At 40.5% G+C, this 26,641-nt stretch overlaps 1 protein-coding gene across 3 annotated transcripts in view; it reads right to left on the bottom strand.

The window, feature by feature from the left end:
* Positions 1 to 17,273, bottom strand: part of utrn (utrophin) — a 456,383-nt gene extending 439,110 nt beyond the window's left edge. Inside the window, exons 1-2 of one of the 3 annotated variants that reach the window (XM_062977769.1) lie at positions 16,625 to 17,273; positions 9,611 to 9,783 (exon numbers count right to left, since the gene is read on the bottom strand). In XM_062977769.1, the coding sequence (XP_062833839.1) occupies positions 9,611 to 9,689 (79 nt within the window). In that variant the 5' untranslated portion in view covers positions 9,690 to 9,783; positions 16,625 to 17,273. The remainder of the gene's footprint in view (positions 1 to 9,610; positions 9,784 to 16,624) is intronic. The other 2 variants (XM_016998724.2, XM_062977776.1) reach the window with 2 other exon arrangements.
* Positions 17,274 to 26,641: the final 9,368 nt, after the last annotated feature.

The following is a 26,641-nucleotide window of genomic DNA, read 5'->3' on the forward strand; positions in this document are numbered from 1 at the left end:
CAACTTAGAGAAGATGGTTGCTTTTAAAATAAGAGTTAAGGCACAGTACTTCCACTGACCTGTGGATAAGTCAACCTGGATTGTATTTTTTAAACTAAAATATCTAGACTTATACATAAGGATAAAGGGTAATATAAATCTGCTAAAGATATATAACAAATATTTATAAGAAATTCAGGATTCATTCTTTTAAGTCCAATTTTCAGTAGTATAAAATGCTGACACACATATATTCAAATTAGGGGCTGGGAGCAAAAAGATACTTTTACCTCTTTTCCAACATATAAGGCTGCATGTGCCAACTTGAGTGGGTCATACATGAAAATGAAAAGATATCTGGGTATGTGAATGAAAGAAATAGAAAGGTGCATGCATATGCCAATACACAAATTCTTTATTCTGCCTTTCACCTGTAACAAGAGTATACCACTCCTACCTACAGCCATTGAAGGGGATTTCAACTGTTTATTGCAACATGCACAATCATCAAGGACATTCCTTGTACAAGTTCCACTGCAGTGAACACAACAGCATGCCATTACACTCACTCACATTTTACCATTCTGCAGGGTTAGTAATGGAAAACTTTCCAGTAAAACACAAGCCAAAGAACGTAGTTTCTCATTTGTTGCACACAGGCTGCCTACTATAGCTGCTACAAAGTATTGCTTCAAGTACCATCAACAATCAACCTATGCCAAACGAAGAAAATACTAAAAGAGACAATCTATCTAAGAAATAAGGAGTTTTTCATCTCAGAGATGTCAGCGGGTAACAGAATGGGATGAAGATTGTTTTGATCACAAGCTATGACTGAGTAAATTACTGTCCTCGTTTTTTGTAGCTATTGCTGTGGTGACTGCTTCTTGTTTCTGCTATAAGAAACATTTTACCTTAGGAAGTGACATCTACAACATCATAGCAAATATAAATAGAACAGAAGCAGCTAATTCACAAATGTAATAGGCAATTGAAAGAACTCACATAATTAACTGAAGTCTTGATAGTACACATGCAGCAATTCTGAGATACAATATGAGAAATTTTTATAGAGATACCTACAGCATTTAAATTTCTGGAAATCGATACTGATTATTCAAGGAGCAAGACATCTTCTAATCACATGAACTTTCCAACAGATGTAATAAACCAGTGGGCACTTTTGGTTCCTCCTGACCTGTTTTGGAAAACACTAACAGGGATAATGACCAGAAATTATGTTTGAGGTATTTAGGAAAATCTTCTAGACACATCTTAATATAACTTTTTTTTTCTTACTTCAGGATGATAGAGTGGGGAGAAACTACTCACTCCTTACTGAAACGCTTCTCAAACAGACTTCCTTTTTCAAACTGATACACCAAGGACCAGTGATGTCCATTGGCTGCAACCGTTTCATTTTTTCCCCAAGAAGCTTGCTATGAAACAGCACCCCATTGCTCACAAGACAGGTTCTAGTCCACAGGTCGCTGCTTTGAGCAGCATTACATTATGTGATATTTTTGGCCAAAAAAGCATATTTCAACTGGGTTTTCTTCTCCAAAAGAGTGGAGGAGGGTGAAGGGTAAGCATTCACAGTTCTGACCAATGCTATAAAATCTCTAAATTGTGTAGGAATGCACAGAATAGCTTTGAGAGATGTGACTCTTAAGTTATTTTTATGTAGGAAAAACAAAATTAAATTTAGTCTTTATACTGAACACAGGAAAAGTTAATTTAATAAGTTGCATTCACACACTCCTTTAGTGTTAAAATTAGGCCCTGCTTATATATGAGTTGGGCAGATGAAAAAACAAACACTAATGGAGCCCCTGGTGGTACAGTGGGCTAAACTGCTGAGCTGCTGAACAAAAGGTTGGTGGTTTGAATCCAGGGAGTGGAGTGAGCTCCCGCTATTAGCTCCAGCTTCTGCCAATCTAGCAATTCGAAAGCATGCAAATGTGAGTAGATCAATAGGTACTGCTCCAGTGGGAAAGTAACAGCAGTCCATGCAGTCATGCTGGCCACATGACCTAGGAGGCATCTACAGACAATGCTGGCTCTTCAGCTTAGAAATTGAGATGAACACCAACCCCCAGAGTCAGACATGACTAGACTTAATGTCCCTTTTACTGTTCCCATCATGGCTAAATTAGCCTTTAACTGCCCCTAGCTCCATTGACTAAGCTTTTTCATATCATCTTCCGCTGTTCCATGACCTTCTGAACTAGAATTGTCGCTGCAAACTGGTTGCATCAGCTACAAGTGTTTAACATTCCCATCTTCACTTATTTTCTGTCTACATACCCTTCTTTCTATCCAAAACTGCTATTAAGCCCTGTTCTGGACCACTAAGCACCATGGTACCACTCACTAAACTGTAATGAAAGACAAATGAGAGACAAAAGTACAGTAGTATGAAAAATAAAAATGTGGTGCAATTAATTTATAATAACAATTTTGTTCCAGATGCTGTTCTATGACAAAAGACAATTACAGTAAGGAAAAAGGACTACCCCAGTGATTCCCAAAGTGAGCGCTACTGCCCCCTGGTGGGCGCTGCAGCGATCCAGGGGGGCGGTGATGACCACAGGTGCATTTGGGGGCAGGGCCAGTGCCGGAGGCAGGACTGAGCCCCTGAAGCACCTGTTAGGACACAGGGACGGAGCTAGAGGCGTGGGCGTGGCTTCTTCCCAAGAGCCCGAGACAGGGCTGAGAATCTATCCCTCTCCTGAGGCACGTGTTGGAACACAGAGGGTGGGGCTAGGGAAGAGGGCAGGGCCTCCTTCCAAGAGCCCACGACAGGGCTGAGCCTGTATACCTCTCCTGAGAGGCCTTTTAAGACTAAAGGCCGGGGCTCAGGTGGGGGTGGGGCCTCTTCTCAAGAGCACGAGACAGGGCTGAGCCTCTGTAGACCTCCCCTGGGGCACTTGTTAGAACACGGGGGATGGGGTATAGAGGTTCAGCCCCATCAGGCACTTGGGAAAAGGCCCCGCCCCCTGTGTCCTGGGAGGTGCTGCAGGACAGGCATAGAAGCTCAGCCCTGCCTGAGAGCTCGTAACTCCACCTAACCCAGCCCTGGCCGCCCATTTGTGGCCCCGCCCACCTCCCCCTCCCAGCCCTACATCTTGGACTAGGGGAGAGGCTCAAGTCCCGCCCTCTTGAGCAGGAACCATGCCCACCCCTCTAAGCCACGCCCCCCTTTCCAGGGGGTGCTAATATTTTTACTGGAAAGGGGGCGATAGGCCAAATAAGTTTGGGTACCACTGGTGTACACCATGTAAAGCTATGGATTTCTCTTAAAGAAATTAGTATATAACAACATTGGATTGTTCTAATGCATAATCTGTACACAGAATCCAAGATGATCCACCCAATTGGCAGCAATGGGGAATTTACAAGGCTCCCCTTTCCGTTCCTGGAATCCTTTCCTTTCTTGCCTTCAAGGGAGTCTGGGTTTCAGCAACAGGGTTAAGGAAACATGCATACTTCACATGGGCTGTTTCGGGCAAAAAAAATGGCAGCTGAGTCCTTGCCGTTATGGCCAACCGAGCAAGCTAAACAAGCCGAATTGGCCAAAGAGAACCAACCAAAACAAATCCGTGCACAAGCCTATTCAATACTAAAGTCAGGATTACTTATGCCATTGTATTTTTCTGTATTATTGTAAAAGGGGAAACAGGGGAAAAACTGAAAGGTAGAAAATAATCTAATTTTAAATGTGGCACTACAGAGGAATTCTGCAGATATCATGAACTGCCAATAATCATCATCATCATCATCATTTTTAATAAAATTAATGGCTTCTAGAGCAAATCAAGACTGAACTCTCCCTAGGTGCCAAAATGACTGAGATGAGACTATCATACTTTCCACATCTCCAAGAAGATGTGACTCATTCAAAAAGACAATAATGTTGGCAAGGTAAAAGGCAGCAGGAAAAGGCAAGAGGATGACTAGACTCAATCAACGAAGGCACAGCGACAAGTCTGCAGGACCTGAGCAGAGCTGTTGTTATCAGGGTGATTTAGAGTCCTCCCATTCTTAGGATTGCCATAAATTAAAGTTGACTTGACAGCAGTTAACAACAAATCCAAATCAACCTTAACATAGAAATGGTTTAAATCATCTTACAGTGCTATTGATATGAGCAGTAAAGCTGTGCAACTATAGCCCTTGTGTAACTTCCAGATCTCTCTTAGGGCCCTTTTATATTGCCATATAATCCAGATTATCAAAGAAGATTGTGCACATTTTCTGCTTTGAACTGGATTATATGAGTCTATACTGCCATATAATCCAGTTCAAAGCATATAATCTGGATTTTATATTGCAATGTAAAAAGGATGTTAGACTACAGAAACATGGATTTCACAGTGGGAGAGCATTTGATATTTCTAAAAGACCATGTTCCAGTTCAATTTTAAATCACTTTTTAACAATTATGTCCCAGTTCAATTTCCTATTAAGAGTATACACTATGAACAACATGCATGGAATGCACAGATGGGCTCACAGTATTCTACTTGAATATAGACCCTTGAAGGGAGCTAGGATGGTGTACCGGTTTGGGCATTGGACAGTAACTCTGGAAAACAGGGTTCAAGTACCCACTCGGACATAAAAACCCAATGGGTGACCTTGGGCAAGTCATGGACTTTCAGCCTCAGAAAACCCTGCAATAAAGTTGCCTTAGGATTGCCATACGTCAGAACAACTTGAAAGCACACAGGAACAATAGTCCCTTGAAACACTTATCAAAAAGCCACTCCTGATGCTATAGTGCCCTTTGATTAGTACAAAAGAGGGGCGGAAAACTGGATGGGAAAGCCAGCAGAATTTGTTACAATAACATCCACAAATGGAAATGCCTTTTAGTTTATGCAACACATCCCTGGATCAAAACCAACATTTCACTTGCCGAATTCACAGGAAGGAATGATAATAGAGCATTGGGAGAACAAATATTTTGCATGCATAAGACCCACAGTTTAATTCCCAACATCTCTAGTTAAAAGGAGGTTTCTTTCACTCAGATCCTGCACTACCACAGGCAAAGTCAGTTAAAATAAATGGACAAGTGATCTGATACTAAACTTGGAAAAATAATTTTTGAAGTACAACTCCCAAACATCCCAGCCACCCACACAGGTCTGATTTCATAAAAAGCAGTTTCTTGCATTCCTAAGAAGCCTGAGCTATTGCTAGCTGTATACAGACTAGTGCCCAGCTACACTGGGGAGGGGAGGGGTGTGGAGTGGTCACTGTTATATTAATGGCTGTTTTATAGAGATCAATTTATAGCAGAGACAAGTACTGTGTAAACCTCACACCTAATCCACTAGTTGTCAGCATATACATAAGTTCTACTCCTGGCTCTGTATGACTACAGACAAGAACAACTGGGTTTTGCTACAGCCAGTAAAATCTTGCTTATCTAATCTATAGCTGTCTCACCTAATGAGGAAATATAGTCCTAGAACAATACTAAGATAAAAATACTGTTTGAGGCTTATTATTGCAATCCAATAGCTTATTTGTAAAAATGAATATTTCTCTCTAGGAAATTTAAAGAGTCACCAGTGTGAGCAACTGTGCATGAATGTAAGATGCCAACAGGCAAAACAGACATTTTATTCTGCTCCATAACATGTCAATGACCTCTCAGTGACTTCAGTTGAAGAAATAATTGGCTATCAGTTGAGATGGCTTTTCGGCTAATGCCAAACAAGCCTATGTAACAAGAAAATTCCAGACATTCGCATTACTTCCCTAGGACAGAATGTTGTCAAAAAGCAGCATGATGAGACAAGAGTTATTTTAATTACGAGTCTAAACTTTATCTGCCACCACAATCAAAATTAGTGTAGCAGCAAATACTGGGTTAATTATGCACTAAAACTGATGTGATCAGGCACAAAGAAGGAAGAATTACTATGCAACAATTTCTCTTCAATAGTCTTAACAGCAATTTGCTTTAGCTTTCTGATCTGTAACAGTCTTTCTTTACTTCACTCTTAGTGAAAAATCGAGAATAGGGTTTTTAATGTAAAAAAAAAACATTGGATCATATTATTGCTCTTAGGTCCCTGAACATTCTTGGCTTCCAAATTAAACTTTTATTTAGTGTGTTTATTTGATGGAAACAAATAACCTTTTCTTCTTTTAAAATGGAGAAGGGGATATAAATATAAAACTTCCCCTCTGAACTGAAGCATGAGAATATTCTTTTCTTATTAGATCAGTCTGATGGTTTGTATTTCATGAACAACTGGTAGATTGATTTGAGACCAGCCTTATGATACAAGTTGCACTATGATTATGCTTTGTATTGGACATCATCCAATACAGAACACAAGCATTTCACTTTAGGGGCATTCCATTTTGGCACAAGTATTCCCTCCCTTTAGCGCCCCCCTTTTTTTCAGGGGGGGGAGTAATCTGGATGTAAAGTACAGATGTCAGTAGTGACAAGAAGCCTTTAATTTGTTGCAAAAGAGTACTTTGAAGCTCTTTTCATTGGGACAGCTCTTTTCCAGGTATCTTAGGTATGCAAAGTAATAAATAACTAAGGTTTAGAAGGGGGGAGGACACAAGGGTAGATACAAGAGGCAATCCTAATTCTTGACATTTTTCTCAGCATATTTTGAAAGTTACCTTTCTGGTATGATTAGGTTATAAGTGCAATCTTGATTCTTTTCTTCTTCTTCTTCTTCTTTTTTTGGGGGGGGACACAAACAAATATAACAACCACTTTTCCTCATGAGGAGGTTTAGAAGATAACATAGGTGACTTATATGATACATATATTTTAACAATTTAACAAAAAAGAGATAAAAGATTTCATATGTAATCGCCCTGGTCCCCTACTTTGTCTATCCTTTTCCACTATTTTCCCCCTCCCACATCCCTCTCCCATTCACACCCCTCCTTCCGGGAACAGTCATACATTTCCTTTATCATTCATTCTGTTTGTTGGATCGTAAGGATAATCTGGTCTAAATTCTTATTTGCTCTTTGCCTTGGCTATCAATTTTCCCCACTACCCTTTCGCATTTCCCCCTGGGGTATCCATTGGTCCATTTATTTTTCCTATCCATGATGTAATCTTAAAGCATATAGTCTGCTAAATATTCGTACCATTTTTGTATATCCTATTTTTTATGTTCTTTCCACCCCAGGGCGACCATAGATTGAGCCGCAGGTAACATATATTTAGTAATCTAGGCCCAGTCTTTATTGCCGCTTTTCCCTTCCAATTTCAGGATAAAAAACTGTTTCTTATTCAACCCTATTTTTTGCTCTAATAATTCCTCCATTTCCCCCTTTATTTTTCTCTAGAATTCTTGTAGCTTGGTACAGGCCCACTACATATGAGTAAATGTTCCTGTTTCCCCACATATGTGCCAACAGTTTTTAGGTGTTCTTTTTGTAATATGGGCTATTTGCTGGGGGGTCTATATCATTTTGTCAGTATCTTCTGTTGTTTTTCTTTGATCTTTAAATGTTTATGTTTTTTTATTGAACTTATTCACAGTTCTAAATCTTTCTGATTGCAGTTTGTTTCCTCTTTCCACACTTCTAACAGGGTGGGTTTCAAATTATACTGGTTATCTATTAGTTTCTTATGTATGAATCCCACAATTCCTTTCCCTTTCTCAGTTTTCCATTGTAATATTTGATCTAAATCTGTCTCGGGAACCTTCCTTCTTCTTCCGCTCTGTGATCTTTTGCAACATTCCATGCCATAGTGACCAATTGCTTGATCCACATATGTCTCTCAATTCCTTCCAGTCTTTCATTGTTCCATCCGAATAAGTAAGATCCCAACCTTTGTTTTACTGTTTTTATTTGAATTTATTATCATTTTTCCATACATCTGATCTTTTTATTATCTAATATTCCTATTGGGATTCTGTCTATTTTGTTCAGTGGGAATTTGTTTTGCCATTTTTTCCAGCATTTTCCATCAAAGATAGTGTGGTTCTTTTTAATTTCTTCATTTCTTGACTGTTCATCCTTTCCTTTAGACACGAACGGTGGTTTCACCCATTTATTTACTTTTCAATACTTACTAATCTTTTTGCATCGTCAAACTTTAATTCAAATAGTTTCATTATTTGCCATGCTTCAAAATAACTTTTTGGGTTAGGAGCTCCCCATCCTCCATTTTCTTGCGAGGGGTAAAATGATAAATTTGATATTCTGCTTTTATTGGCTCCTACCACCTAGGTTTTTATTGAGGTGTCCCATTTTTTAAAAATTTGGTATATTGAATGGTAATACCTGGAAGAGGAATAAAAATTTTGGAAGAATCTTCATCTTAACTATTTTGATCCTATTTGTTAGGTCCCAGTTACATTTATTCCAATTTCAAATTAGTGCAATCTTAATTCTGTTCATGCAGAAGACATGACATTGAATCATCAATTTTTATACCCAAATAACTCCATATAGGATGGCACAGAAAATGCTTAAATGCTAAAAAGGTCTGAATGTTTAGATTAACACCAAAAGTCTGGATTTTTAAAATTAGAAATGAATGATTTCTATAGTGATGAGATATTCACACATCCAAATAACATTACCTTCAAAAGTCCAATAGCATATGAAATGACATTTTCAAAAATTATTTTTATAGACATGTACTCATGGTGAACACACACATAGGCTGACAGCTGGACCATGTCTAATAGACTTGAAGGTGGCAAGAGCAAGCATAGCGTACAGCCTAATGTCTTCCAGTGTGGGCAATCCCACACTGCAGTTCCAGGAAAACCACAGTGTTACCCTCGTGTTCCCATGAGCAACTGGTTGGCCAGCTTCAGACTGAGTTAAGACAACCAACTGAGAGCCCAGGAAGTTCCCATGCTGATATATGCTACCTCTGATTTCCTGTGTGTCTTTTAAAGTTTTTTGGCTATGTGAACAGTAAGTCTTCCAAACAAGAACAAACAAACAAACAAACAAAAACACTAAGCAAATGGCCCTTTACAAAACCTGTTGTAATTGCAATACTGGGGCAACTCTGAAATAAAAAGGCACAAAAAGCAGAGGCCTATAATTACTAAAAAAGCAGAGATCTATAATTACAATAATTTCATTACGAAATAGTTTTCTCAAATCGAACTAGTAACTAAATGTACTGGACAATGCTTTGATATATCAGAAATCAAATTAAAGGACTCAATTGCATGCTACATATGTAAAAAATGAAAATGGTATGTATAAGTTCCTTTTTTTAAAAAAAAAGTCTATGTGCATAGGAAGACTAAAATGTATGACATAGCCACAACATACCCAAAATACTACAGACTGGTTTCACAGTAATAGGGAGCAGCATGAACATGCATTTACTCTCCCCATAGAGATGCAAGAGAACTCTAAGGTGACCTGGATGAGAGGAGAAAGGGAACAAAGGGTTTAGAAATTTTACTTTGCAGAGCTCCTTCTCTACTCTCAACCATATCTTTCACAAACAAGTTTTTCCTGTTCAAAGGGCCACCAGGCTACCATGTACATGCCTTTAAACACAGTATAGGTTTTTGCTTTCCTGAATAAACACTTCATTTGTTTTTAAAATGAGAAATTCATTAGAAAATATGACAGAGAATTTGAAATTGCAACTTACCTGATCTAGATTTAATGATATTGCTAAACTCATTGTGGCTGCCCTCGTGTCCTTCATCGATATCCATAACTTTAGCCATCTTTTTTCCCCAACCAGATTCCAAGTTCCAATATAGAATTATTTAAATTCTTTGCATGTAGTTCTCACACTCCTATCTTCTTTAAAATCAAAACCTGAAACGTAAACAAACCAAAGCCATTGTAAGTTTATTTATATAGGAATGAATTGAAAATAAAAGTTATCTCAAGGCAGCTTGTATTTGACATCACAAAAACAATTAAAGCAATTATATAAAAGCTTCTCACTCAACACAGAATCATTAAAATTCTGATCAGATTAGTTAAAAGCACATTTGTTTAAAAGAAGAAGCCATGATAACTCAAACCTATGATTTCAAAAAAGGGAAGTGTGATTTCAAAGCCTTAAATCAACAAACGAGAAAACCAAGGATATCTCTTTAGGCTAAAGTTTCAAAGATACAGAATCCATCTCTTTTTACCACCAACCTAATCAGCTTTTGAGTCTGCAAGTAAGGCCTCTACACCAGTCTTAAGAAGAAACCAAGAAGAAGCCACCAGATCCCATCAGATCTTGGAAACTAAGCAGACTCATTCATGCCCAGTACTTTGAGTGGTAGACCAGGTATCAGGCTGTATTTCAGAGGAAGGAACTAGCAAAACCACCTGAGTGTTTCTTGCCTAAGAAAAGCTATAATATACATGGGGTTGTCATATGTCAACAAGTGACTTCAAGGCACATACACACAAATCGTGCAGGCAGAGGTACACTCTTGAATCACCCAGTCCCCCCTAACCATTTAGGCAAAAGTAAGAACTTTCATTCTCAAACATACCTGGGACCAAGTGATTTATGATGCCATACTCCCATTTCTGCTTTTAAAAAAGGCACTTTCACATTAAAACAAGGTATGCGCCTTTTGAAAAAAAAACCTGATTAAAACTTCTGGTACTGACATGCCTCATTTTAATTAGAAATAGCAAGTAACTGCTTTGGCACTACCACCACATCATATTTCAGCAACAATGTAAGGACAACTCTCATACCTACTCCCTCACGTAAAACATAAAACATCACATGTAGGTACAAAAATGGCTTTAAAAAACAAAACAAAAACTGTAACTGAGCCCAGAGGCAAATACACAAGCAATGCAACAAATATAATACTTTGATTTGCTTCACAACTTGAATTTATCAAGCACCCAAATACTGATTTTCAGGCAACTGATTATGCCAAATTATCACTAAAGGTATCCTCACATACCCAGGGCACAAAAGCAGACTCCACCATCTCTAGATCGAGCTAAAGTTGTCATTTCAGTGTAAGGAAGTAAAAAGTACTTCTCTTCATAATTGTGCTTCAACTGAGAATGCCAAGTCCAGGATGAGCCCCAAGTTGGAATCCTAGACTTTCAGAAGCAATACAGCCTCATCACCAACTGCTAACTATCCCACTGACAGTATTTCCAGCTTTATCTTGTCTGGATTAAGTTTCAGCTTGCTCAACTTCATCAACCAATCAGCCTTCAGAGTGTTCAAATGTTTGACGATGAGATTTGTATCTGAGAAGTAGAGTTAATGCTGTATGGCATGTATATATATTACAATTTCTTAGCAGCTTTGTGATTTTTTTAAAGCATAAAGGACAAGATGCAAGCCCAAGGCACCTAAAGAGACAGATATATGAAATGGAACAGAACAGACCACCAATCACAACTGAATTTATCCCAGCAGGAAGGCCTGAAGTCATACAATGTCATGCCTCCCATGTCTACTCACACCCAGCAAGAAAACAAGGAAGTCTACCATGAAGGTACTGAACATCCCTTAGAGATCCCCTTCCTGCCAGAAAACCAACAGGTTTGCACCATCCCTGTGCAGTTCTCAGCATGAGTAATCTGCCAGCATGACCAAAGTTTTTCCTATAAAATAACCAAGACAGAAACAAAGGTGAAATGGATATTTTTTAAAAAATCAAGATAAATACTTCTGTTCAAGTAGAGCGATACACAGAGCAAAAGTATAACTACACTTGCACTTGCATTTCATGTCTTCCTGTTTCTTCCATGTTTTAGTTTTCTGATTGCTTGTTAAAACCTTGGGTTGAATCTGTTTTGTAATCTGAGTTTCCTGCAGGAGAGTAAAGAGAGACGCAAAGAAACTCTGCAGCTCTAGCTTTTTAGTACTACAGTACCTACTTAATGATATGGTAGCATCCAGTGCACTTGCCATGCTTTTTAAAATGTTAGTTATATATGATAATCAAATACACTATTTAATAAATCACTGTTTAATACATCAAGATTAGAATCTTATATTGAAAGATACTATTAATTATGTATATAACTATGATTAAATTTTTATTTTGGGATTTGTTGTGTATCTGTCTGCTCAAAAGTCCTACTGGGCCCAACAGGAGTTCTTTCCAGGTATATGTGTACCTTTAACTTAAGGGCATTCTTCTAATCACTTCAAAGAAATTGTAGCCCACAAACTAGAAAACAGCCTGGGAGCGGCTGAACTGACTTCCTTATTTACATGAAAGTTACAAAGGAAGCAGTTTTCCAGCTATACCAAAGCCTGCCTGGATGAGTTTCAATAACACTCCCCTAACTATGCAGAGTAGCAGTAAGTTCAACATACCCTAATGAAATTCACTTAAAGGCATTTTGTTTTCTGTCAACTGCAGCCCTACCTCTTTCCACTCCATGCAGTCATGCCGGCCACATGACCTGGAGATGTCTATGGACAACGCCAGTTCTTCGGCTTAAAAATGGAGATGAGCACCAACCCCCAGCGTCGGTCACGACTGGACTTAACGTTAGGGGAAACCTTTACCTTTACCTTACCAGATTGCATGTGTTGCTGCAAAATGGAAATATATGCAATGGGATATGAGAGGCTCAATGTGTTACTAATATCTCTTTACCAGCATTTCCCAAAGGCTTGGAATTATTTACAATATGTTCCTCTTTTATTATATTACAACCATCTTGTAAGGTTTGGCAAGACTGAGGGAGAATTGTGGTAATTCCCTAAAGGCCCAGTGGCATACACTAAGGAGAAGATGGGAAATGTGCAGCCCACCAAAGTTTGCTGGGATGCAACCCCCAGCAGATCTAGACAGTAAAACCAACAGTGAGGGTTTCTGGGAGTTGTAGCCCAATGACCTGAAGACTACAAGTTGTCCACTGTGTCTTGAATTGGATGAAGAAGGGAGAAATTGCTTTGCTGTCTAGCAGAGATGTGACAACACAACCTAATCCTATCTTCCTCAACTCCCAGTCTCCACTAAGAAGATGGTCTACATCAGTGGTTCTCAACCTGTGGGTCCTCAGATGTTTTGGCCTTCAACTCCCAGAAATCCTAACAGCTGGTAAATTGGCTGGGATTTCTGGGAGTTGTAGGCCAAAACACCTGGGGACCCACAGGTTGAGAACCACTGTTCTACACATTTCCCTACCCATGCAACATCTGGAGGAACACACATCCTAAGGGGGGTAAAGCGCTTTGAGTCCAAAATATACCAAAAAACATTGGTAACTGTGTAAGTGTACTAGAAAAGAGATAAAACTATAAAGCCTCATCCCTGAAGCGAGGAAATCAGTGTTGTCTTTCACTCAACGTCTGACTGTTTCAGTTGCCAGGCACAAATGTCAAAAACATGTTTCACACGTAGAATGAGTCTGGATTCCACCCAGTCCAGGCGACCCAACCCAAGCTTTCAGTCTCTCCCAGCTGTCAACAAGGAGCACATTCAAGCAACTACACTACAAATAATCTGTTCCTATTCCAGCAGCATTTCCGTTGCTATAACTTTCCTCTTAAAAAAAAAGTCCCTCCTCCCAAATCTGTTAGTAAAGCAAGTTGACAGTCTGTTTCAGATACTGTGCAGATGAGAGCCTTGCCATAAAACAGCCACTTTCAGCAACATCCTGAGCTTTCCTGGAATAGGCCAACCAGCACCCGCTTGAGTTTTATCCTACTTGCATTCAGTGCAAGCAAGGACTTTTAATTAGAAATACACCAACCACAAGTCATTTAAACAGAGCAATGATATCATGACTTTTCTGCCTTAAAATAACCAGTGATCATCCCACAAGCTGCCACATATATATATCAAGATAGAGGAGGCGCAAGACTGAGAAGGGAGAGAGCCATTAATTTCCACCTCAAGGGAAAGCAACAGGTGGTTTTGCCACTCACTTTATGCCACAACAACTCAGCTGCTTGGGATAAAACCCAAGCGGGTGTTGGCTGGCCTTTCTTTTTGGAGTGCATCTACACTGTAGAATTAATGCAGTTTGATGCCACTTTAGCTACCATAGCTCAATACTATAAAATCCTGGAAGCTGCAGCATTAGAAGATTTTAACCTCCTTGGCCAAAGAGTGCTAGTGTCTCGCCAGCTACAACTCCCATCATGCCATAACATTTTACCATGGGAAGTAAAAGTGGTGTCAAACTGCACTAATCTTTCTGTGCAGAAACCTTTTCCTTCTCAGAATAACTAAAGAACTCTCTGTAACTCCATTCTAAGCTTCCTTCACTCTCTCTGTCCCTTTTTGAAAAAAGCATGCAAGCATGTTGGATAAACTAATGAGAAGTATTTTCACACGCCTTCCCCACCCAAGCCAAAATGCATAGTATTTTGTAACTAGGATAGCCAAGTTATTCTGGCACCAGCGGCAGAAAGTCTCAAAAACGCCTCCTCCTTTCCTGGTAATAAAAATCCGAACATAATGAATTAAATAACTAACAATTTTCTGCCTTTTCACGGCACACCCCAAATCCATTGCCTGAGGTATCTGCCTCACTATACCTAATGGTAAGGCTAGCTATGAGCATTTTGTAATAGTTTTTTCTCCACAGAGAACTTCTACAAATGAGCCAAACAAGGAATTATTTTGCAACAGGTTAATGGCCTTTTGGAACCATCACAACCACCTATCTCCGTACACAAGCACATAGAGAGCTGACTAGGGCAGAGGAACTAAAAGCCGCTTGCATGGAAGTATCCTTTAATCCACCCTATAAGTAGATACCAACTCACACAGAACTATGAGGCAAAAGGACTGGAAGCATTTCCCCAGCCCACTCTGACCAAATCACCTGATGAAGGGGCCTCACTAATCCATGGAAGCTTATGCCACCCCACATTTGTTAAGTCTTTCAAAGGCAAGAGAATGGTGTGCTAACATTTTTTAAAGAAACATGGTATTTCTTTGATGTGGGGGGCAATTAGTCCAAAATTCCCTTGTCTGATAAAACTGAACAGGCCACCCTCAACGAAAGCCTGTGTTCTTTGAAAATTGGGTGACACGTGGATCTACACTGTAAAATGAATGCAGCCTGACACCACTTTATCTGCCCAGGCTCAATGTTATAGAATCCTGGGAGATTTAGTTTTACAAGGTCTTTCGCCTTCCCTGCCAAAGAGTGATAATGCTTTACCAAACTACAACTCCCAGGGTTCCGTAGTATTGAGCCATGGCAATTAAGGTCGTGTCAAGATGCATTCATTCTACATTGTAGATAATCCCTATAGTTTGAGTGTTGGATTAGGACTGTAGGGAGCAGGGCTTCAAATCCTCGCTCAGCCATGAAAACTCACAAGGTGACCCTGAACCAGTTGCACTCTCTCAGCCTCTGAGGAAGGCTGGGACAAATAAGGCCAAGACAAACAGGTTCCATAATGGGTTACTGTTAGTTTTCTAGGCTGTATGGCCATGTTCCAGAAGCATTCTCTCCTGACGTTTCACCTGCATCTATAGTAGGCATCCCCAGAGGTTGTGAGGTCTGTTGGAAACTATGCAAGTGGGGCTTATATGTTGCAATTGGCCACCTTGATTAGCACTGAATAGCCTTTCAGCTTCAAAGTCTGGCTGCTTACTGCCTTTGTTGTGAGGTGTTAGCAGGCCCTGATTGAATATTCCACAGATATATAAACCTCACTTGCCTACTTTCCTACAGACCTCACAACCTCTGAGGATGCCTGCCACAGATGTGGGAGAAACTCACAGCAGTCCAGTGATTCTAGCCATGAAAGCCTTCAACAACAGATTCCATAATTCCATAGCATGGGGTCATGGCAATTAAAGTTTGACCAAACTGCATTCATTCTACAGCAGGCATGGGCAAACTTCGGCCCTTCAGGTGTTAGGAATTCTGAAGTTGAGGGTCGAAGTTTGCCCATGCCAATTCAAAGCATAGATGCACTCGAGTAACAGCTTGATCTTAGGCATGGTTCCCAACCTTTGGTCCTCCAGTTGTTTTCAACTTCAAGTCCCAGAAATCCCAGCCAGTTTACCAGCTGTTAGGGGTTGTGGGAGCTGAAGTCCAAAACATCTGGAGGACCAAAGGTTGGGAACCACAGTTTTAGGGTCACCATTACTGAGAAAGGACTTGAAGGCAAACAGCAACAACACAAGGCCATTTGTGCATGAGGTTTTTTTGGGGGGAGGCAAGCCTGGTGGGGGGCTTCAAGGCAGAAGTCAGGACCCCTCCCAAACTGGGGTGAGCTGCCATTCAAATGTTATCACTTATTCACTGGCTTTCCTAATCCTTGAGTAGAGTGAATGATGTTGGATGGACACCACTTGAACTCCCATGTCTCTGTGCTATGGAGTCCTGGGAGCTGAAGTTTTACAAGGTCTTTCGCCTTCTCTGCCAAAGACTGCCAAACTACATGCCATTGGATCCCACAGCATTGACCCCTGGCAGTCCAAGCAGTGCCAAATTGCATTCATTCCACAATGCTGATCAGGTATGGGCAAACTTGGGTTCTCCAGGTGTTTTGGACTCCAACTCCCACCATTCCTCACAGCCTCAGGCCCCTTCCTTTTCCCCCTCAGCCGCTTAAGCCCATGCCTAATGTAGATCCACCCGTGAGGGTCAGCCAGAGAGATCTTTGGAAAAGGTGAAGCCCTTTTGTTTTCCCCCGGCGGCCCTCCTGCCCCCTCCCTCCCTCCCGCCTGTCAATCATCGCCCAGCTTACCTGCCTGCACACAAACCCTCGCGCGCCCCCGCCAGAGGCTTCACTCCCCACAGGGTCCCACGGGGGACGGAGAGTCCACCTATTTCTCTCTCTCTCTCTCCCTCCAAACTCAGTCCAGGCGGGGGTTGTCCACCGCCAAAGCCTCCTCCAACAAAAGTTCCTGGAGGAAGAAGGCAAAGTTTCCTCCCAATCCGCCGACTCTCGTTCCTTGGTGGAGTTGCGCAGCCTGAGAAGCTCTCCTCTCACTTTCTGGAGCCCTGGGGGAGGAGGAGGGGGAGGGGGAGGGGGAGGGGGAAGCGCCTCCTTTCTTTGCTCCCTCCCTCTTTCCCTCCCGCAAGGGCTCAACTTCGCAGCAAGCAAGAGGGCGGACAGAGGGCTGTCGGACTCAGCCGCCTCCTCCTCTGGAGTCCGCCTTTGTTTGTTAGGGAGGGAAGGGAAGAAGGGGCTCCGAGCCAGCTTTTGCTTTGGCCACTCTTTCGCCCCAGTATCTATCTGCCTCTGCTGTCCCGCAAAAGCCAAAGGAGAAGGCGGCGCTGACAAGAAGGCACCAAGGTGGTTGCGCGCGTCCACATGTATCCCCCCCCCCCCTCGCCTTGGGCGCGTTCCCGCCTTCTCAGCAAACTTTCTGCTGCGCTGGGAAGTTTGCTCCCGGAATCGCGAGAGAGAGCGCGCATGAGGATCCGCGCACCCGCCTGCCTCAGCGCTTCGTCCCCTCCCCGTCAGGGAGGTTGGTTCGCGGCGTGGCAGGGTACGTCACGTGACCTGTCAATCAGCCCCAGGAACTAGATTTTGTTTTTTTTGTTGTTTTTGTCATTGTCTTTCCTTCCCAGCAGTACCTCTCCGTCCCACCTCCTCCCCGTCGGAGAGGCAGAAAAGTGACTCCCATTTAGCTACACCAGGCATAGGCAAAATTGAGCCCTCCAGGGGTTTTGGACTTCAACTCCCACAATTCCTAACAGCCGGTAGGCTGTTAGGAATTGTGGGAGTTGAAGTCCAAAACCCCTGGAGGGCCCAAGTTTTCTCACGCTTGAGCTACACTGTAGAAGTAATGCAGTTTGGACTGTCATGGCTCAAGGCTATGGAGTCCTGGGATTTGGGGTTTGATGAGTCTTTGGTGGCAGAGACAGCGAAAAGCTTGCAAAACTACTATAACTCCCAAGATTGCACCGCATTGAGCCCTAGCAGTTAAAGTGCTTTACACAATTTTCACAGCTCTACACAATATTACCCTCTGAATGTTTAGTTATTATTATTGTCCTGGTTTTAATTCTGTTTATCTGGGTTTTTTTTAATGTAGTTATAGAGTCTCGCTTATACAAGCTAAACGGGCCGGCAGAAGCTTGGATAAGTGAATATCTTGGATAATAAGGAGGGATTAAGGAAAAGCCTATTAAACATCAAATTAGGTTACGATTTTACAAATTAAGCACCAAAACATCATGTTATACAACAAATTTGACAGAAAAAGTAGTTCAATATGCAGTAATGTTATGTTGTAATTACTGTATTTACGAATTTAGCACCAGCTTGGATAAGCGAGGCTTGGATAAGTGAGACTCTACTGTATAATGTTTTTAATTGATTAATATGTGTTTTAGCTTGCGTTGTTGGGCTTGTCCCCATGTAAGGTGCCCCGAGTCCCTTCAGGGAGATAGAGGTGGGATACAAAAATAAAGTTATCATTGTTGTTATTACTATTATTATAAACTGAAAGACTAATCAATGCTAATCAAGGTGATTAACTGCAACATTCACACCTGCCTCCAACAGACAAGAGTTATTTCTCCTACCCTGGACTTTCCACAGATATATAAACCTCTCTTGCCTAGTTTTCAACAGACCACACAATCTCTGAGGATGCCTGCAATAGATGCAGGCGGAACATCAGGAGATAATGCTTCTGGAACATGGCCATACAGCCCGGAAAACTCACAGCAACCCAGTGATGTTGGCCATGAAAGTCTTTGACAACACAGCTGTTAGGCTGTTAAGAATTGTGGGAGTTGAAGTCGAAAACACCTGAAAAGCCAAAGTTTGCCCGTGCCTGCTGTAGATGAACCCTATGACCCAAACCACCTCATGAACTTTGTGGCAAAATTGAGAAATTGAATGGAGAACTCTCAGACTACTACAGTACACCAAATCTCATTTTTCATCAGGGGTAAGGTAGTAAGGATGGGATAAGGATTTGGCCAGAATTAGCTTTTCTCAGAGTACAAAAGAGGAAACAAACTTGACCTAATGTGGGTCAGAGTCTTGAGGCTCTAGAGCACTGCTTCTTAACCTGAGGGTCTTGACCCCAATGGGGGCCCTGTCCCGGCTGGCATTGGGAGTGAAGTCCCAGAAAGAAGTGGGCTGCAAGAAGGGTTTTAGAATAAAAATCCTTCTTGTTATGTGGGCAAATTACAGCTGGCTCTCCACATGTTATTGGTTTTAATTTTTAACAGATTTGATCATTATGGATTTGATTAAAACATTTGCTGTAGGTCCTCCAGCGCAACTCTATGGAAACTTCTGCTGGGGGGGGGGGGGGGCAACCATATTGCAGCACTGAAAGACATAAAGATTTCCAGAGAGGTGCTCTGTCAGGTTTTTTAAAGTGGGTTTTTTATTTGCGTTTTTTCCACTTCTGCAGGGTTACTGTGCTTCTACCTGCAAGTGGGGAGTCCACTGTATCTGACACCCCCATGCATATTATTGAAAACCAGACCCCAGAAGTTGAAACCAAGAATCCATGGTTCCATAGGAACCAACAGGGAGTCCATGATGACCCTTTCCCTAATTTCAAGCAACCCTTCAATGAACTAAATGTTGCATAAGCACTACGTGCACACTACACCTCAGGGAATGTCCAAACATTTCGTTACCATCATCCTTTTGCAATGCCCTGAGAGAGAGACAGGACACAGAACAGGCTTAGGAAGAGTCACAGCCCTTTTCCGGACATTTTTCCTGGAAATGTTTTCTCATGCCAGTCACTGAATCGGACCCCTTCCCTGGAGTCTCACGACTTCTGTGCCAACGGCCTGGACACTATTTTGTATATCTGGCTGCCACCCATTTTCCTGGTAGAAACAGAACCATTTCAACCCATCATCTCTAGCCCAGCCATATCCCTTTCCACTCACACCTAAAGGCTCAAACCTTTAAATAAACCAAATACAGTTTATTAAATTCCCCACAAATCTGTAAATAAACAAATCCTCAAACCTGTAAATGTGGGAAAGTTATTGTGTTTGTCAAATGTAATTCATACACGTCATAATGAAATATTTTTAAAAATTAAAACATGTGTATATGAACTGTGGACCTAATTATTCCTGCCCATTTTCTCTTTACACACTTTATTTTAGACAATCACAATCTATCCTTATTTAAAATTAAATTAGAATACAGAACTAAACAGAAAAGGCAATAGAGTACCGTTCATACATATTGAGAGAATAGTTTACAAACAGAATCATTGGTTTCTTTAAACATTCATTAATTGGAAGTGGGAGGATTGTTTTTTCTGAAGTGGTGCATTTTTTTAAAAAATTACCCTAATAGAAAACTCCTCCGTTTATGCTTAGGAATATAGGAAGCTGCATTGCAGGTTATATAAATCACAATTCATCAATCTAGTTTGGTATGGCCTGCACATAGAGTCTAAGCACTTCTCTGGGTACTTTTTCCAATTCTACCAGCGACTGAACCTTGGATCTTCTGCATACAAAGTGTTTTGTGCTCTTGCAGACTGAGGGAAGTGGCTGATTCAAGACTTCCTAAGAAATCTTTGAAAAAATGGATAAAGATCAGCCAGCACAGAAAAAAATGTGTTAGTGATACCATGAAGAAAAATTAGGTGTATGGTGATCCTACAAATGAGAACCCTGTTAATAGTCTTGCTATTTAGGGCCATGGTTTTCTTTATTGGGTCTTTCCACCTTTAAGGTTATTTTCCTCTTTTCCTACTCTACTGCCTTATTCCTTGTGTGTTAATGTGTTTTAAAGTTGCAGTGGCAGTGTAGAAAGGGGCTTCAGTGATCTGAAAGGGATGTTCTGGAGGAAGTTTAGAAAGTTTTACAATGTATTTCAAACTTTAATGTATCTAAATGGGATACAAACTTTTTATTATGTCTCTGACAATGTTATTTGATATTTTATTAACACTGTATACTGTTTGTTTTGCAACACTACATGGCTAAATGGTTCAGAGGTTACTTTGTCTCCCAAATTTGCACCTGCAAATATAGGAAAGGAAATAAAACTGGACTTCACATACAAACATAAAACAAAGCAAAAACAGTTTAGGTTTGCTGCTTGCTTATTTTAAAATACATCTGTTTTAATTTTATCTTTCCCTTTTTTAACCTCAAAAATACTTCCTCTGCGCTGATTTCTTGTGCTACCCAAAATGTATTTAGCACAGCTGGCTAATCTCCAGTTACAATTAATCTTACCAATTGAAAAGTTGGCAGATACATTTCTGTAACCAAATATTTGAAGCTCTGCAGTGAGAAAAGCAAAGGGGTGTTTTAAAGGGGGGCTGACGGATAGGAAATACAAGCAATTTACATTTGCACCTTAGCTGCCAACCCTTATGGCTTGAAATGGAAAAGATGTTCCAATGATACGTCTCTTTTTTGCAAAGATGGCAACCCTTTAAAAATATTGTATTACACTTCTATTATTCAGAGGTAATACTATGTTTGGACCTCCACATTTGTAGCTTTAACATTTCTGGATTTCTTAAATATGTACTGTCTAACAACTCTAGGTCCTCCAGAGTAATTCTGTGGCCAGCTTCTGCCAGAAGTTGAAGATAGGGTTGCTGCTGAGAACCTAGAGATTCCTTGGTACCTTCTACACTGCTATATCAAATCCAAATTATCTGCTGTGAAGTAGAATATATGTCAGTGTAGACTAATATAATCCAATTCAAAGCAGATAATGAGGATTTTCTGCTTTGATAATCTGGATTATATAGCAGGGTAGAGGGAGCCTTAGAAAGATGTTCTCTCAAGTTAAAAAAAAGTTTTTTAATTTGTAGTTTTTCTACTTTTCCAGGAGTCCTGTGCCTCTCAGGAGAAGTCAGGTTGCCTTCATTCTATTCGAATTCCCAGATGTCACACTTTATATGAGACATTCTGTATTGGAGGCTTGTAGTCTGGTCTGTACAGATAACATTAAATTGACTAGACTAGAATTTCTCATTGGTTGGAAATTGCAACTTTCCAATTTGATTTATATGAATGCAAATCTATTTTTGGCACATACAACACAAGTATTTAGCTATAGCACTGATAGTTATAAAACTTCTCATTCCTTTCTGACCTGCTTACTCAGGCCCCTTCCACATTGCCCTATATCCCAGAATATGATCCCAGATTATCTGATTTAAACTTGATTATATGAGTTTCCATCGCCAAATAATCTGGGATAAGAAGATAAACTGGGATCAGATTTTAGTATATATAAGGACAGTGTGGAAGGGGCCTCAGGTTTTGGTTGTATTTTGCTACCACATATTAACCCAAACCTCTTTTATCTGGTTTCAGGTCTCCCAATCCTCACATTTCCCAGTATTACCATACTTTTTTCCCATCCAACAATCAGATTTTCCATTTTTAGAAAATGGTGAATGGGGCAAAGAAACTCTTCCAGTACCTCAAAATAAAACCAGAAGTGAACTTTTGGTCTTTGAGCTTCTTCTGAATTTGACTTTCCAAAGTTTTTTTTCTTCACATTTTGGTGGCCTGTGTATCCCATAGCGTGTCCTGGAAGCAGACACTGGATCCTGCACAATTGCTCACATTTAATTTAAACCAATTAGGACTTGTCAAAATTATTGCCCTCATATGACATAGCTCAGTGATATAGATTCCTGGGAGTTTTACAAGGCCTTTGTCCTTTTCTATCAAAGAGGGCTGATGCCTCACCAAATTGGAGCTCCTAGGATTCCATAGCAATGAGTCATGGCAATTCAAGTGGTGTCAAACTGTATTAATTCTTCAGTGAAGATAGACTCAGTGTTAAAATCAGCATAATAATCTACAATATATCACTCTTGTAGTCCAGCAAAACTGAAAAGTTCCAAATTGTGAAATATGGTTAAGCATTAAAAAATGAGAGAGCACAAACTATTACCAAATATTTCCTTATAAATGATTTATACAAACCTTTGCAGAGTTTCATACTGCTCAGCATCTAATTGCAAAGATTATTTAACTAGTGCCAGCAATTTTACATGTACTATCCTTGGTATGTGAACAGTACATATGAAGGAATTGGCCTTGGATTAAAGTTATTATACTCAGGATACCAGGATTTGTGATAACCTGTTTGGCAGCTTTACTTACAATCCACATCCCTTATGAATCAGCGCTTTCAAAACAGGGCTGTGCTAAATAGTGTTAGGGCTGAATAGGTTTACAAACCATTCTAAAATCCTTGGCTGTAATTAGTCACTAGGAATCATACCCTTAAACACATATTTTACATTTTGTTGCTTTGTTATAACAGAATTTTTAAAATTACCACTGAAAACATTATCTAAGTTTCTCCTTAAAGCCCCTTCTACACTACCATATAATGCAGATTATCAAAACAGATAATCCACGTTATCTGTTTAGAACTAGATTATATGAGTCATATAATCCAGTTCAAAGCAGATAATCTGGATTTTATATGGCAGTGTAGACGGAGCCCTAAGTCTCTATATTCTTTTTAAACCCTCCTTGTCTGTTTAAATAACAACTGGTTTGCTGACTGGCAATTAAAATTAGAACATTTTATCTGTGGCCATAGAAAACCATGTTTTCCCAGAACAATGTTCTCACTTCAGTTCCCAGTAAGGCAGGATTGGGGATCCCCAATTCACTTCACTGTTATCAAGACTTCCTTTTTAAACAGGTGAAGCAGGTAAAGTAAAATAATGACTCTTTGAAGTGTATCAATAGAGAAAGATGCAATATTCCAACCGATTCATTAAGCACACCCCTTCAAAAGCTAATACCTATAAAATCTATAATGCCATGCTGAAAGCAAACTATTGAAATTGGAATTATTGGAAGAAAACATTACCTCTCTCACCCATCCACTGCTTTCTAAGCAGGAAACTAATAATATCTACAAATATTGGGAAAATGAAGGACTTCACCATCTGCAAGACTTGTTCCATCAAGTTTCCTCCACAATGCCTGGATGCTTGTCTTGCATGCTCTTTATCCTGGCCCCAGAAATTAAAAATTCTGTCTTTAACTGAAAGTGAGCTACATACTGAAGGAATACTGGAGGCAACCACTTTCTTTTGAGAAACTCTGTATTTCCTTTGGGAAACTGTGTTTTGTGCAAACGTCTGATACAAAGGGACTTTGTACATGGCATTTATCAAACTTCCCAAGGCCTTTGACATTGTGAATCATAATACTCTCTGGACCATCCTCTTGAAAATTGGATGCCCTAATAAATTTATGAACATCCTGCAGCTCCTCCATAATGGACAGCAACAACTCCCAAAGTGACCCATTTTAGGTTGAATCAAGTGTCACACAGGGATGTGTTATTGACCCAACCTTATTTTCCATCTTCATAGCTATGATTGACAGGTGGCATGCTCTTTAACCTCTACACAGACTGAAAGGTCACAACAACCTCTATTATAGAACTCCTATATGCTGATGATAATGTAGTCTATGCTCATTCAGAGGAAAACCTACAAGCCACCTTAAACACCTTCACAAAAGAATAGGAAGATCTTGGCCTCTCACTTAACTACAAGAAAACCAAAGTGCTCTACCAAAAGGCACCAACCAATCCCTCTGCAATGCCAGAAATAAAGCTTTATGTTATAATGCTAGAAAATGTTGACATTTTCTGCTACTTCTGGGAAGCTACTTCTCCACATTGACACTGACACTGAAATACAACACCGTCTGTGCTCTGTGAGTGCAACATGAAGCAGAGTGTTTGAGGATCGGGACATTCATAGAGATAGATGCTTGTTTATAAAGTTATTGTTCTTCCAACTCTGTTGTACACCATCTAAAAACATCACTCTCAACTTCTGGAAAGATTCCAATGTTGCCTCTGAAAAATCCTGCAAATCTCTAGGGAAGTCAGGCAAATGTCACTGTTCAGAAAGAAACAAATACCACTAGCACTGAAGCAATGGTCCAACATCATCAACTTCGCTGGACTGGCCACATTGTCCCAATGTCCAATCACCCAAATAGTTACTTTATTCTCAGTTCAAGAACAGAAAACGGAATGCTGGTGGACCGCAAAAGAGATTTAATAGCAGACTTAAAGCTAACCTTAAAAAATGTGGAATAAACACCAAGAACTGGGAATCCAATCAAGCGTTCTATTTGAAGGTCAGCTGTTTCTAACAGAGGCATTGAATAGAGGGATAAAAGGAGAAATGTACTGAGAGGAAGGGATAGCCAGGAAACCCTTTATTGTGACCACTTTCCACCTGTAAACTTATGTCCTCATTGTTAAAGACCATGCAGATTCAGAATAGGTCTCTACAGTAACTTGTGGACCCTCCACCAAGACTCTACCCTTGGAAGAAAATCATATTCAGCTACGAGTGAACACCTATTATAGTAATACAAAAGGACAGACATTGGCTATTTACAAATGCGCATTGGATGTTAGTTATGATATATTATTGTCTATAAATTGGCCCCATGTATGAACTGAGGGTGGATTTTGGGACTAAAATTATGAATTTTGCTGTGACCCATGGATGTCCAGGGTAATATTTAGGGGCAAGTAACTAGCAAATCTTTCCCCTCTCCTTTTAAAAATGCATAGAAGGTACATACCTAGGAAGAGCTAAAGAGAGATGGATCTCTTTGAGGGATTATAATGGGAGTAAATTACAGCTATGGAGCCCCTGGTGGCACAGCGGCTTAAACTGCTGAGCTGCTGAACTTGCTGATCGAAAGGTAGGCAGTTCGAATCTGGGGAGCAGGGTGAGCTCCCACTGTTAGCCCCAGCTTCTGCCAACCTAGCAGTTCGAAAGCATGCAAATGTGAGTAGATCAATAGGTACCACTCTGGCGCAAAGGTAATGGCAGGCCATACAGTCATGCCGGCCACATAACGTTGAATGTTTCTATGGACAACGCTGGCTCTTTGGCTTAGAAATGGAAATGAGCACCAACCCCCAGAGTTGAACATGACCAGACTTAATGTCAGGGGAAAACCTTTCCTTTACTTAAATTACTGTTGATCTTAAAATGTCTACATCTGTAGAAATACAGATAGGTAATGAAATATAAATGAAGTAAAATGATGAAAATGCAGCTGCAAGGGAAAGAGAAAGAAAGCAAACTGTCTCCATTAGGGACCCTGCATGAAGGCAGTGACAAGAGGTAGAAGCAAGAAGGGATATCACCCAATTATCGTCCCTTATCCAAAATGGATAAAAGGCAGTCCTCTCACCTTCATCATCTTCTTTCTTTGCTTGATCTGCATTCAGTGGCAGCATGGAGGAACCTGAAGAATGTGATGCCCGTACCAAACCTTACTATCTGACTTTGGGATTATTAGACTTTAAATGGGATGTAGTATGGTCCAGATCCTCTTTCAAATCAATCTCAGCCCAGATTAAGGAAACAGCCATCAAAATTGTCCCTAGGTGGCACTGGTTGCCTTTAAAACATTACAAAACATATCCTAACAGCTCTCTCCCAATTTTTTGGAAAAACAGCTCTGTATTATATACCTGCTTTGACTGTCCAAAAATAACTTCCTTCTGGGTTGCTGTGAGTTTTTCAGGCTTTATGGCCATGTACCAACAGAATTCTCTCCTGACATTTATTTATTTATTTACAGTATTTATATTCTGCCCTTCTCACCCCGAAGGGGACTCAGGGCGGATCACATTGCACACATATAAGGCAAACATTAAATGCCATAACATAGAACAGAGACAGAGACAAACGCAGGCACGGGCCTGGCTAGTTCATGCCATCCACAGATGCAGGTGAAACGTCAGGAGAGAATGCTACTGGAACATGGCCAT

This window comes from Anolis carolinensis, chromosome 1 (genome assembly GCF_035594765.1).
Source record: "Anolis carolinensis isolate JA03-04 chromosome 1, rAnoCar3.1.pri, whole genome shotgun sequence".
Lineage (NCBI taxonomy): Eukaryota > Metazoa > Chordata > Lepidosauria > Squamata > Dactyloidae > Anolis > Anolis carolinensis.